We start from the raw sequence: 15,209 nt of genomic DNA on the forward strand, positions 1-15,209 counted from the left end.
CTAGTAACATGCTGCTGGATATCTAAAATGGTGTTATTAGCTATAAGTGTGTGTTTTTTTTTTCCTCCCAACTATCTGTCAAAGTTACAAGTTCCGGCTTTTTGCCTGTGGACTGTTCAGTGTCCCTCTGCTTCTTCCTAGACTGTGATCTGGGTGAATTGCCACTGCCGCTGAACATGACTTGGAAACTTGGGTACGGGAAGTGTTTGCCCATCTATGCCAGTAGGGGTTGTTCCAGAAAACTACACTTCATAGTCTCTTGGCTGGTATTGTGTTTGAAGGCGGTGTCAAAGTGTTATTTGGGATCTATAAGAAGTCAAGACTCAAACTAAGATTTTCTTGGTGATCCTGTTTTTCTGCAGTTATACTAGATTATATAAAGTGCTTAAGTTGATGGTTTCTGGTTCTTGATTGATTCCCCCCACCTGCCCTGCTTCTAATGTAACATAATAGTAGGATACAGAGTGGGAAGAATGACAGCAGAACCTAGTAAGCTTTAAAGTACTAATAATGTATTTTTTCGTCCTCTTGCTTATTTCTGGGTGTAAACAATATTGACTGTACCCCGCTTCCCCCCAACATACAGAAGGGACTGTTTTGCCCTTCATCTTGGTTGCTTTTTTTCCTTATTTTTTTTTGCTACTGCAATACAGACTTGTGACTGCCTTCCCTTGTCATAATAGACATTTCAGAAACTCTTTTAATTCTAAAGAACCTTAAGAAATTCCTAGTTTAGTATATCAAAACTGCTCCTTGACATAACTCTGTTCCAGCTGGGCCAATGTATTGATAGATGCCAGTCACTTCTGATGTGGAGTCCGTACAAGGCAGATGGCTTTGCATGGCAAGTATCTCCAAATCTGCTACTACTCTTAGTAGCATGAGATAACATGGAGTTTTTTTCTGCCTGTGTTAAAACAGTGGTATGCAGATGTGTCTTGTGGCAGGGGAATCTGGGGGAGGCTTTCATTTCCTGAAAGTTTGGTGAAATGATTGTGCCCTGAGATTATGTTCTATGGGAGTTATGCTTGAATAGTTCCAATAGTCATAATGAGACTTGTAGCTATGTGGATTATTTAATTGCATATAATTTTTCCTGCCCTTTCATGGGGAGCCATGTTTCCCTGTGCAAGGTTTCTCTTGGCTTCACACTCATCCCAGAAAAGCTGCAAATTGATCAGTTACGGGCCATAGAAAATGTGAAGTGTAAAATGTATTAAGTGGAGTCTTTGTATTCTCACTGAATTTACTCATGGCTATACTGTGGGTTTCCCTCCTTTTTTTTTTTTTTCTTTTTTTTTTTCTTTTTTTTTTAAGGCAGCATAAACTTAAACAGAGGAAAAATTAACTGTCAAGCTCATTCTTTAGTTTCAGCAGCGCTAAAAGCAGTTACTCCTGCAGGATGAGATTAGGTTGGAAATAATTATCACCGGAAGTTAATAAAACCAGGAATTTACAAACTTCTGATTCATTCTTTTTGGCGTTTATGGATATCAAGAATATCCAGACTTACTCTAATTAAAGAGTGGAGGCTTTTCTGCTTTATAGCTCAACTATTCTCTCCTTATTAGAAATAACCTATCCTCACAAATGTATTTATTTTACATATGCTAGTTATGGCATTTTTCTCAGAAAAATGTTATCTAGCCTGAGCCAGGCTGTTGGAGAACATGGACATACTGGTTTGCCTTAATGACCATTCCATAAAACTGATTGACTTAATTGTCCCTGCTGACCCCAATCAGAGCCTACCCTCTACCCAGTATGTAAGTTTTGGAAGCTGCTGTTCATCCTTTCAATGTTCAGATGCTTTACAAACAGCATGGTTCAGGGAGGTGAGTTTTCTGTTGGGGGAGGGGGCTTTTTTTGTTGTTTCTTTGTGTGTGTTTGTTGGGGTTTTTTGTTGTGGTGCCACCAGAGTGCATGTGTTCTGGTCACTTTGGTGTTGCTACTGGAGATTCTATAATTCCTTTCCATCAAGATACCATCTCCTGATAAGGTGGGCATTTTGTAGGGAAAAAGAGAAGGAAGGGGTTTCTGTTTGGGGTTTTTTGGTGTGTCTTTTCCTTCTTTTTCTTCCCCATCACAGTAGCTCCAAGGGTGTGGTGACAGGGTTGCATTCTTGCCTGTGTTCAGGCACCCTGAAGTACTGCCCGAAATTATAGTGTGGTGGTTGATGAGAAACATCTTTCTGGTCAATTCAGATAGAGAATAAAATTGGAATACTTGAACCTCTTTTGCTACTTGTTTAGTGTTGTTGCTAGCGATGCTTTTCTAGTGAGATGAAAGGTGCTGTATTTCAGCCAAACAGGGGGATAAACTTTGAGACTGGTAACTTGACTGCTCTAACAAATGAAGCAATTTGACCAGGTAGAAATCTTGATTAAATTGGTCCTCACTGGAAACGTGAGTTAATAGTCAAAACAGAAAAAAAAAATCAGACTGTAGTAATCAAATCTATTTTCTTTATTATCTCTCAGGAATCTCTTGAGGAAAGGCTCTTCAGCACTACAGAGGAAAGGCACTGTATATTCCCCAACCTTTAAAATCTTTTTCCCTGTAACATCAAGGGACCGTGCAGGAAGGCCACAGATTTGGAAGTATTGCTTTATTAATGAGAATGCACCCAAAAAGGAATCCTTGTCCTTTCTCAATGAAAGCTTGTCAGAGCAAAGTAAAGCTGCCTCTTAAGCAGGAAGGGAAATTCTCTTAATAAAATACTTCCAAAGCAGCCACCTCGAGATTTGTTTATTAGTTTGCTGAATGTTATAGATGATGCTGTAATACATTTATCATCAGTTTGGGAAAACAGTGTAATTGAAAAAAATACCAAAGGAAAAATCGATCTTCATGCTCTTTTGTTGGTATATTGTTTGAAACCTGCTTGCACTAATTATTAGAGCTCCTTGTTTTAAGAAAGAGTTTTCCTTCACTCTCCAAAATGAGTTATCTAACAGGTAGCTCAAGCAGTAGGTATTTGCACAGTTATTCTGGATGTTTAATAAAAATGCATGTGCTAATATTTTTTTTTTTCTTAATTCAGTCTTGGTGTTAAACACCTGTTCTGGGGAGGTGGTTGTGGAAATAGAATTTTTCATCAAATCCTGGTTATCATTTTTTGCTCCTGGCTTCTGGAAGGGAAAATGTTCTTCATAGTACTTGGAGAGCTTTTTAACTAGTGTTCACACATGGGTTTTGTGCTAGTTTTAGGCTATGAACTCCCTAGTGAGCAAGGTTCAGAGACGTGAGCAGCTGTTTGTGGCTGTTGATAACTTTTGAAGAAAAATAGTTGGGGACAAGTTTTGGGCTTTGCAGACAATTTATCTTTCCCAGTTGTCTCCTTTCTGTCTGCTTTGTGCCAGGTCTAAGAACTCAAATTTCTGCCTGTATTTAGTATGCAGTATTTTGAGGGTGCTACTTGACATAATAGGCCTTTGAGGGGCTGTTTTTTTTTTCTCTTGTTTGACTTAAGTAACCTATGTAAGAAGGATTTTTGTAGTGGGCTTCATGATGAGTTGAGGAGGAGAAAAGATTCTTTCCACTGAATTTGTGAGGAACACAAAAAGTAATCTGAGCCTTAAGAACCTCTGTGTAGATATAAGTAGTAGTTGCTTTTCTGCTTGTAGAAAATATATTTAAGTGTCTTTTAAAACTAACATGAGCTTTTGAGCAAATACAGATGGAGATGAGCATCTGATCTATTCTTATTCTTTTTAGGCCATTGTGACTGCACGACCTATTTCCAAAGAGTAAAAAACTGTCTCATTAGAGTATCAATATTTAAAAGCTTAGGATGTAAATTCCAAAAAGGTGGGGGGGTGGTGTGGTGTGTGGTTTTTATTTTGCTCTGTAAGTACCAAGACTTTTAGCTTGAAACATAAACTTTTACTCTCTCAATTTAAGAAATAATTTCCATACAGGAAAAATTCTAAGTATTCCACGTACTTTTTGTTTATCAAACTGTTTCAAATTTCAATACGCTTGCATATTGTTATATATTTTTGGTTTATTATCAGTAAGAAATTGTATGTGTATTTTAAATAGTAGTCAGTAATGGTTATTGTGTCTAGTTGTTGCTTCCCAGAAGGCAGAATCTCTTTATTCCATATGGTGCTCAGTAAGTCTGATCTTTCTGTAGTCTTTAGGGAAGCGTACATTTTTAATGTCAGGTCTGTCCCTTTTCCAAACCGAAAGCCTGCTGCTCTGACTGGAGATCTGTCTCTGAATCTTTCTGGCTGGGTCTCTTCCAGTTCCCAACAGCACTGACTCCTGTCAGAGATTAATCCTTCTTGTTGACCTGTGCCATCAGAACCTTACAAAAATACCTCCTCTTAGATTTTTATCTCTGTGAGTCAAGCTGCTTTGGATATTGCTTGGAAAATACTGCAGGGTTTCTTTCCATAATGATAAGTAAAATATATTACAGTTTTTATTAAAGTCTCTTTGTGTTAGTAGTAGATGAGTTTGCAGCTACTTCTCACTCTAATACCTTTTTTTTTTTTTAACATTAAGCATAGAATGAAGGGAATTGCTGTATATATGCCTCCTGTTTCTGTTTGTTTTGAAGCCTCCTTTGAAGAAGTGGAATTTGACAGTGAAATACTATCAAAATGCTCTCATCTTTAGGATGTGTTGGATATGGGCTCAGTGAACTCTGCATGTCATCTGTCTCTGTTTTTGAGTTGTTTGGTTTTGTTTGGTAGGGGTCTCTTGGTGTTGCCTTTTTTGTGCTGGTGATAATTCATAGCTAGTGGCTTTCACAAAGATATTCAGGTAGCTCTCAAAGCAAAATGGTGTCCATTTCAAAAGCAGCCTGCTATTCATAATTTAAACTAACCCTGAAATGCTACTCTGAAGTAATGAGGAAGAGCTGCATTTTCTCACCCCAGTAGAAGCTGAGGTAGAAAGTAGAATGTATCATTTCTATACTCTGCAGTAGAATATATCATTTCTATACTTGGTATCTTTCAGATTTTGGTACTGTATCTGATTTGGAGTGTTAGACACTTGTCGAGAGTGTTTGCAAGGACATAGTATGAGTGTCAGTCACACTGTTGATACTTAGATTTATTTAACAGCTCACTCCCTGGGTTTTTGCCTTTTAAAGAAAAATGGGTGGGTGTGTTCTAGCTTTTCGGTTTGACAATTTGTTACTGAGATGTTCATGGTTTTGCAGTTATTGTACCTGCAAACACAGAACTCCTGCCTTGTATTTCTGTTCTGCAAGTTATTTTGCCTTTATAACTATCTCTCTTGTGTGTACCTTCCTTTTCTGTTACCCGAAGCTTGTGTTATCTTTTCTTTTCCATGGTGATTCTAAACTAATCCAGCAGTGCGGTAGTTGGAGCTGTCATGTCACAGGCTGGCAGTGTGCCTTATCCATGTTTTGCCAGATATTAGGCAAGGTTCACTCTGCACAAAGCAACGGAGCTTTATCAGTTCACATTTTAGTTGCATTTATCAGATTTTCTTCTCATTTTGAAGATGGACAGTAGGGTTTTTTTTGTCTTAATTGTTTATGATTTCATTCCAAAATTGCACCAGTTCTACTTAAGGTAATCAGTGGTGAACTCTTGTTACTGTTGAAATTTGTTTCATAGGCAAGATGAATCATCACTTCATTCAAATAGCTTCAGCGTGGGTTAACTTTACTTTTTGGAAGTGTTCTTCTAGGACCTACTTCCATTTTTTTTTAAAAAGGTTTTATGTCAGCCTTAACTGTCTTCACAACAGTTGTTAATATTAAGACAAATTTTGGAAATATTACCTGAACATGTGGACATGAAACTACATGATGTGTGTTTCTAATGAAGATGGTATGGACATGATAAACTTTATCTAGAAGTAATACTATTTTTTTTTAAATAAATTGCAATATGTGTATGAAATAAAATAAGTTAATTGGGTACTCTTTAATGTACACACTTCCATAGCACTTATGGAAATGCAAGATAGGCTTGATTATAGCAGTTGATGGAGTGGCGGATTAATTTTATTTTTGTTCCTCTTCTGGATGTATTTGTGCTTACTGGTGGTCTTGACTTTGCGAGAGGTAAAGTTTGTAGTTTATGGTTCAGTTGTCATGAGCCATTTTCAGCTACCAGATTTGGGTACTTTTTTAACTTATACTTAGATTTTTGACCTGTCAGTGTCGCTAAGGTTTTTGATTTTCAGTAAACATTCTTTTGTTTGAAAATATTTTATCTTAATATGTAACTGGTGTAAAATATTCAGGTAAATGTTTGAGAATGGACTCATCATAATTTAGTATCTTAAAAACTGCAAGTATATTGACTTGGTTAAAACGGTGATATCATCTGGCAGTCATTTCAGCAGGTGTTTGTATTAGGGTATTAATATTACACAGACACACACTCCCCCGAATTTGTTTGACTTTTATGCTTCTACCATCAACAAATGTTATTAAATGCCTTTTATGTTATTAGATGCAGTAACTGATGCTGTTATGCTTTAAAATAGGGTTTTTCAAAATATTTTGGAGGCACTGAGGTTCTGTGTTTTCAAGTCCATTTTTCTGTTTTAAAGCAGGCACGTGGCTGTTACATGAGTGTGTTTTGTTTTGTTTTTTAGAGGAAGATTTTCAAAAAACAGTTCCCAGTCTGTATTATGAGTGTTGTCATGTTGATTGCTCCAGGAAGGGTAACATGAGTCTTTAGTAAAAACTGTTTTCTAAGGTGCATTTACCTGAAAGCTGGCACTGTAGCTGCTTTAGCCTATTGAGAGCTAAATGAAGCATGTGGAGGGCTGAAAACAAGCACCGAGGCTACTTGTGTAACAGATCACACCTGACAGCAACTACACAGGCTACTTTGGAAAAATAGTATCAGTTGTTATTGTTCCTGAAATGTCAGAAACCCACGGAGCAGCTGGCCAGCCCCTGGGGAGTGTGGCAGAACTGCTGGTGAGAAGGAAGCGATGTGGCTCGCTGGCCTCTGGTTATCCTAGAGCCAGCAAATTACCTGTGTGCAGTTAGTAGGTTGGTGGCAAGGCCACGCTAGAGGCTCTTGGTTCCTGAAGGCCTCTCTGCGAGCTGCTCTCATGATACATGAGCTGCTGTCGTGACGTGTTCCCCATGCACCGGTGCCTCCGGGCCTGCATCGCTCAGCAGCGCCCTGGGCACCTTCTGCTTCCTGTGTGCTGCCTGGGTTCCTACTTTCCCCTGGTGCCCTTCTCTCATCTTCCTTACCGCTGGGATGGAAAAAAGGAAGATTTTAAATTTGACTGATACCTGCTGTCAATCTGAGGGAATACATGCATATCCCTTAATATCATCTGTGCTAGAAAAGTGATCTTTGAGCAGGACTCCTGCCGTCCTCCTAGATCCACTGCAAGAAAGTGAAGGCATTTATGTTCTGCTTAGTTAGTCCTTCAGTGTTTCAGCTGAACTGACCTTTGCCTCTGTTTCCCCCCACAGGCTTCTGCCTTCTCTTTCCAGCAGTAATATGTTTTATCCTTAGTGGCCTCCATGGATTTACTTCTAAGGACCTGATTGGGGTTTGTCCCTGCCCTTTTTATTGCATACCAAGGGATCAAAATTCTGTGCTTTGATTTTTTTTCCTTTTTTTCCCAGCTTTCTTTGCTTATTATGCTTCTGCTGTGTTCCATGTGGCAATCTTGAACTATTGTACTGACCATCCAGAATGGGCAAAAAAACCGCCTGCCATTCTGGCAGTCATTTTGGATCTTCAGTGCAAAATAGGTGAACAGGATGAAGGAAAGACACTCAAAATCCCTGAGTAGCATGTTTCTGGGGGATATTAGCAACAGAAATCATAATTACTGTAGCAGACCTTAAAGAGAAATAAGGGGTGCTGAGTAGTTACATGCTACGGTGTGTTTTGTTATGAGAAAGCCTGGCTGGTGGTGCCTGAGCCCCTCCTGGCAGGGCCTCCTCAGACCTGCAGCTCCTGTCCTGCTCTGCCATGCGAGGGAAGGCTGGGAACACCCACAGCAGCTTAACTCTTCCACCTGCTGATACCTTGTTGAATTGGTAGGATATTTTTGATTGGAGATGGAAAGAAAAAGGTAAAACTAGGTGACTAAATTGTAAGTGTGCAATGGGTCTGCTTGGGGGTCTGTAACCTCCTGCAGGCATGCGATGCCAACGCTGGGCTGAATGCTTCTTCACAGGGACATGCACTGAAGTTAGTCTGTCTGTATCTTTGAGGTTTTTTGTGTCATACATAAATACTTAGTGTTCACAGGTAGAGAAATGCTCAGATGCTGGTGAAGTGTGTCATGCAAGTAGCAGACAGAGAGGGGGAGAGAGAGAATCACAGAATGTCAGGGGTTGGAAGGGACCTCAAAAGCTCATTCAGTCCAATCCCCTTGCCGGAACAAGAACACCTAGATGAGGTTACACAGGAAGGTGTCCAGGCAGGTTTTGAATGTCTCCAAAGAAGGAGACTCCACAGTGTCCCTGGGCAGCCTGTTCCAGTGTTCTGACATCCTCACTGTGAAGAAGTTTCTTCTCAAATTTAAATGGAACCTCCTGTGTTTCAGTTTATACCCATTGCCCCTTGTCTTATTGGTTGTCACCGAGAAGAGCCTGGTTCCATCCTCCTGACACTCACCCTTTATGTATTTGTAAACTTTAATGAGGTCACCCCTCAGTTTCCTCTTCTCCAGGGTGAAGAGACCCAGCTCCCTCAGCCTTTTCTCATAAGGGAAATGCTCCACTCCCTTAATCATCTTTGTTGCCCTGTGCTGGACTCTCTCCCTGTCCTTCTTGAACTGAGGGGCCCAGAACTGGACACAATATTCCAGGTGTGGTGAGGTAGCTTCCTGCTGAAGTTAGGGAGGTTGCTCTGTTGTTTTTAAAAAGTGGTGTTTTTTTACTAGAAGTTTCATGGTTCACTCCTGTCCTCAAAAACTGGTGCTGCTGCTGCAAAAAGGGTGATGGTTCTTCCGAGTGGTGTGGTCCTTGACCCCTCCTTGTGGCTATGCTGGGCTGGCTAAAGGCTCTGCATGGAGGTGTTTCTTGCAGGGTTAGTCTGCAGGTGCATTAGCCAGCTGATTAGGCTCTGCTGATTGCCCTGAGCTGTGTGAGGTTGCACACATTCCTCCAGCTAACTTCATCTTTTTACCAGTTCTACCCTTTATTTAGATGGCCTGGCAGTGTTGTGATCTGTTGATGATACATGGCAATGTTTGCCATTTTTAAGTATCTGCTGAGGTGGAGGAAAAATTAGAACCAGAGCAGAGCAGGACAGCACTGAACTAGCTTTTTCTGCAGAATTTTATTGGTTAGCTGTCAGTGATACAGCAGCTTGTGCTATGATCACGTGCATAATCCTATAAAAATGCAATGTTTTGTAATTCATGTCAGGAAAAAACTAAAACAGCCCTTAAGAAAATCAAGACATTAAGATCTTGAAATGTAAGGAGGTGTTTAGAACTTTAAAAATTGCTTTTCTTTGTATTTTGAACAGGCTGGTTTAATATTTGAAGGGTAGGTTGGGTTTTTTTGACATTGGTCTTTCTTCACCCTAATATATTCAAGAAAACTGCTTACTCTGCAGTATTGCTTTTCTGGCTATTGCTTTTACGTCATGTTTTACTCAGTTTAAAAGTGGAAAAGCAGTTAAAATGAAAAGGGAGTACAAAATTCTCTTTTCACAGTTAAGCATCTGTGAAAGTATACCTTTTACTTAAGTAGAGCTGGGCTTTATTTTCTAGATGGTTTTTGTTCTGGATTTTTAAAAATTCGTGTGACTTTGTGCTAGTTGTAGGGTGTGCAGTGATACGTAATTATTCCTTGCTTGTTTTGAGAGTGTTCCAGAACTATATAAATGTGGAAAATTGAAACTGAAATCAGTTTTTGAATTAAAACCTTTAAAAATTTTACACAATTTGTGCACTTTTTTTTTTCCGAAGTATAATTTGTGCAAACAGAATGTGTATTTAAAGTTACCTCCATTTTGCAGAAAGATTTGTATGCTGGCTTGGGTTATTGCTGAAATGTTTTGGGAAAATTGTGCCTTGAGTTTTAAACTAAATGCTATGTTTACCAAAGGACTTCTTGATAGCATCTAGTTAATAATTGAAACTTCAGTGTTCATCGTCATGCTGATAGCGTTAGGTGAAAAATTTGAAGTAATAAGATGCTGGAGTTAGCACAGTGAATATGATGCTCACAGAGAAACTGAAAGCCTAGATATTTGTGTGTGTATGTTTTTAAGCAGCTTTTGGTATAGCTGCTGTGTACATATAGAGAACCTAAGTTAATTCATATGTACTTTCTCATGTACTTTTATGTATTTCTGGGTATATTTTTAGCTAAAAGTTCACTGTACTCTTGCACTTCTTCCCCGGCCTCCTGACTGAATGTATTTATCAGAAAATTTGTGTAGTATTTTTGTGATATAAAACCAAATTACAGTTCTAATTAGCGAATTTCCTTTTTTCTTGACAGATGATGATGTACCTGCAGATATGGTTGCAGAAGAGTCAGGTCCTGGTGCACAAAATAGTCCATACCAACTTCGCAGAAAAACTCTTCTTCCTAAAAGAACAGCTTGCCCTACAAAGAGCAGTATGGAGGTAACTTTCATTTGTTTGTTTTTAATTGTAAAATAAATCTTACTGTTTCAAGAATAGGAGGCTAATTCATTTCATAAGTTACCTAATTACTGAACTAATTCTTATTTATTTCATTAAAGGGTGCCTCTACTTCAGCTACTGAAAACTTTGGTCACCGAGCTAAGCGTGCCAGAGTATCTGGAAAATCCCAGGATTTATCAGGTAATTTTTTTCTACAAAAAAGAAGGTGGGAGAGAAAAGGTGGAGACATTTTGACTTCACACACAACTCCACACACCACCTCCAAACTTAATTTTTCTGTCTGTTCTCCTACTAAGAAACAGTAGTCAAGAACAACTGCAAGCTTGTTCTGAACTTAAAAACTGGAAGCGTGATTTTAATCTGACTTTTAGAATCTGGTCCTTTAGTCTGCCCTGCTTCGCTGCAGGATGTTCATTTGGTGTGAGGTGTTTTTTTAGTTTTGTTTTTGTTTGTTTGTTCTCCTCAAAGTGCTATGTAGTTGTATCCAAGCTACTGTTAGCAGCAGTCATGCTGCAGTGGTGCAGCACTCTGACTAGGCTTATTTACCATTTCTCACACTGATGTATTGTTCCAGTATCTGTGTAGAGGTAGTTTAGGTATGCCACTATAGCACTTCGTTGTGGAGAGAGGGGGAGAGTTTGTGTGTGTTCAGAAGAAAACCCATCTGTACCTCCATATCTATGTACATCTATTTCCCAACCATATACAGTATATGTACATTAAAGACATACATGCAATACATGTGTATATAATAATTATATGCACATTATATGTAATACATATGTTGTGTGTGTCTTTATTTGTAGATATATATGCCTGTGTGCACATACACATGCATATATAGGTGCATATATCCTGCTTGTTCTTTTCTCTACGTCACTTTTCAGGCTTTACGCTTTTACCCCTTTTTGTCTCATGACACACTCTCTAGTTCCAGATGTGCTGTCACTTTTCCCTGTAAAAATCAACACCAGTGCTTGCCAACTCCCATTTACGTGGTTTCTGTTGCTTTTCTTCTTTATTTTTTTTTTTTTTGCTTCAGTCCGTCTCTCTCTTAATATTGTGAATTAAAACTGAGCAGCTGGGATAAGACTTTAGTCCGTTTTCATTGTTTCTGTTGAAGTCTACTGTTTGCTTATCTTCTCCATAGTGTGGGTTTTATCTTTTGAGTACTCTGTCTCTTTCCCCCTCTGTTTTATTTTGTGTCCTCTACCGCTTGCACACCCCCTGCCTTTGATTAGCTCTTAATTTCAGCAGCTGTTTGAGAATCAGTGAACTTCACATTTATATCCTTGCAATAGCCAGAACCAGCTGAACATAAACCTGTGTCATTCTGCTTCCAGTTTCATTTCCTGATTTGATATCTGAAGCCTTGTGCAAAGTCATCTTGTCATAAACTCTGTTTGTCTTGCCAGTTCCTAGTTTTTCTTCAAGGTCATTCACTTTTAGTGTGTTCTTTGTTACACTTTTACCCACCTCCTTGCTTTAGTGAAGGTATCTACTGAGTACTGTAGTACAAATTACTGTATGAACAACAGTAACTTCCAAAGGAATTCTCCACGCTTTCACTGTGCATTCCTTTTGCTACATTCTTGTGCCCATGTGTGGAAAGTATGGGGATTGTGGAAGCTTCTCCAGCATGGAATTAACAGAGGAATTGTAAACAATGATTTTATAGTTGTACTCTTTAAGATTGTATTCAAACCAGTCGCAGTCTTAACAAGGGAGTGTCCTTCTCAACTCATTTTCTGTTAATCTCTTTTCCAGTATGGATGATGGTTATTTTTAGTTTCCTCATTGAGTTTGAGATATTCCTCTAAATTTGTACAAGTATTGATTGCAGTGAGATATTTTTTTTTTCTTCCTGGTTTTTGCTGGCATAGATAATGATAGCTGTTCTCACTGAGTTGTAACCATGAGACTTTCTGGAATGTCATCGGTGGAGACAGTATATTGTCATCTGGAACATATAGCTGTTTATTTTAGAACTGTAGATGACTAGAAACACAGGAAAATGTCTTGGCGGAGGACCATTCCTTCTTCTATGGGCTCTGATTTGACAAAAATTTGGTGGAGATGAGAGGAGAAATGCCAGTCAATTAGAGTTTCAGCTGGAGCGCAGCCAGTAGCTTAAAAAACAGACGACTATTCCTTATTTTAATACTTAGTTCAGAATTACTGTTGCTGAGAATGTGGTGTTATTTGAAATTGTAAGGGGAAAAAAATATCAGTCTCAGATACTATCAAACAGAACACGTCAGAATTTTGAAATATTGACATGTTTTTTTCTGTGATTTGCAATCCTGTCCACCAGTGGTCTCCACAATGGACAACGAGTTGTTCAGTCCTGAGATAAGAAAGGTTAATGAATATACAAGAATCTTGATGAGAAAGCAACACATTAGAGAAAATATGTAAATAATTTTTCACTTAAGCCCTTCAGTCGAATACAAAAAAATGAAGAAACCAAAAATTTGTGTAAGAAAAAGGTATGATGGAGCTGTGTTGTTTGCATCACAAATGACTTAAACCTACAAATTCAGTATTTGTTGAACATCTGTGAAAAACATTTACAACTCTTAGGTTTGTAGTCCAAATACTTGTATTATATGCTGATATATTTAAATATTTCTGTAAATCAAGAAATATTATGTTTTTCTTACATTACTTTAACTATAAGTGTGCATTTCTGCTTATCAGGATATTCACATTTTTTAGTACCACTTGTCTACTCACATAATTTAATCCAGGGTTTTAATCGTTTGATGTAGTCTTCCTTTTTGTTTATTACCGTGTAGGTTTTTTCCTCTCTTGCTTTAAGATTACTACATTTGCATATCTGTTTTATACTGGGCAGTTCTTGCTTGTTTTTAACCATCTTCAGAAGCCTTTGGTTCAGAGACAAGTGATTTCTTTCTTTGACTGAACTCTGGAGTTGCAGTAGATACTGTGACTCTAGGTTGCTGGATCACTCCTTGATCATTCTGTACATTAGGTACATGTACTGATCATAGTTCACAGAACTCAGTGCCTTTTAAATTTTTTTCTTTTCTTATTGATTTTGTAAGATATCTTTCCAAGAACACTGCATGCTGTGTTTCCTGACATATTTCTACTTCTTAGCAAGAAAATATTTTTACTAAGTTCCTCCTTACAGAGCAAAAGCTATTTGTCTATATCTTCTCCACTAAAACGGACAAAAATGGTATCCATACAAGACATAATTTACAGTTTGGGATTCATGCAATGGCATTCTTGGGCTTTGTACAAAGAAAGAAATTCACTTTCAGTCAGCTTTCACTGCCCTTTGTGTTGGTATTACAATACTAGTTTCTATCTGCTAAACGATCAAAATTGAAACCGAATTATCTTCACCCATATCCTGTGGAAACAGAATGACTTAACCAGCTGTATTTCTAGTTTTCAGTTGTCTAGTAAGTTAACACTTTATTAAAACTATAAATAGTTCAACTGTCAACTTATGCTAGGGCAAAGATAAAGATTGGTGATGACCTCTTGCACTTCATTTTTATTCTTGTCTATTTTTAACACTTATTTGGAAAATTCTCTCAATTTTTTTCATAAGAGAATGTGTTTTGTACTGAACCTTCACTTTTTCAATAGGTGTAAAACTGTTGGGAGTAGCAGCACACAAATGTTTCTGGTTTGCCAGACAAACCTCTTAAACTGTTTCAGCTTGTTTTTGTCAGCTGGGAAGAACAACATATTGAATGTATCCTTGCTCTGACGTATTACTAGAAGATACCCAAAATGTGAAGTGTGAATTTATAAAACAAAACCATGGAGTTATGTCTTGGACCCAGAGAGATTTAAGTCTTTACATTAAGAACTGAATTATCTTTTTCAAATTATACTGGAAAATTCCATCTAGTAATCACTGAATCAGTGATTTGAGTGGAGAAATCTTAAGTCAACCCCTTCATCTTAATTGAGCAGAAGGGCAATTTAAATGAAATCTCTCACTTCTACAGGATTATGGCTAAAGGTGGGTGAGGATAGCAAACACCTGTAAAATCATCTTTTTTTTTTCTATTTTTTTTTCTATTTTTTTTTTTAATTGCAAGAAGTTTTCTGGCAGTTTCAAATTGGTCCCTGCCTCTTGCATTAAGGAAATGCACCTGGATTTGAATTTCATTTTGAGATGGGTCCTAGGGAAGAAAATCGGAGCGTGAACTGTTGAGCAATGGGAGGCCTTATGCTGATGAACTTCCCTCTTCAATAAAATATTAGTCAAGGTCTTAACATAGATAAACTTAAAGGAGGAAAAAATTCTGCAGGTTGTTTAGGGAAGTAACTGATTGTCTTGGGAATAAGATCGAATTGTATGCCTCGGGGGTTGTGTGTTTAAAGGAGAAGCCAGGTCGTGGAAGGCTTGTTAGGATTTACTGCCTTGAGTTCACAACGTGGCATTTTGGCTTGGAAGACAGTAAAAGACTGTATCTCTGCGTTTAACTGGAAAGCTACCAGAAAAATATGAATTCAAAAGCAGTGTTCAATTAACTTGTGATACATTTCAAGGGTAATTAGGACTGTAGAATTAATTGCTACTGCTTGCCTGACACACAGGAAAGAACCTTTATGGAAAAAGACCTTTTAAAAAAACA

General features: G+C 38.1%; 1 protein-coding gene across 2 annotated transcripts in view; it reads left to right on the top strand.

Moving 5' to 3' along the window:
• The window catches only part of FBXO11 (F-box protein 11), a 75,411-nt gene that overhangs the window by 26,025 nt on the left and 34,177 nt on the right, over nt 1-15,209 (top strand). For both annotated transcript variants that reach the window (XM_065835357.2, XM_065835358.2), the window contains exons 2-3: nt 10,436-10,563; nt 10,683-10,764. In XM_065835357.2, coding sequence (XP_065691429.1) covers nt 10,436-10,563; nt 10,683-10,764 — 210 coding nt within the window. The remainder of the gene's footprint in view (nt 1-10,435; nt 10,564-10,682; nt 10,765-15,209) is intronic.

Source organism: Patagioenas fasciata, chromosome 3, assembly GCF_037038585.1.
Source record: "Patagioenas fasciata isolate bPatFas1 chromosome 3, bPatFas1.hap1, whole genome shotgun sequence".
NCBI lineage: Eukaryota > Metazoa > Chordata > Aves > Columbiformes > Columbidae > Patagioenas > Patagioenas fasciata.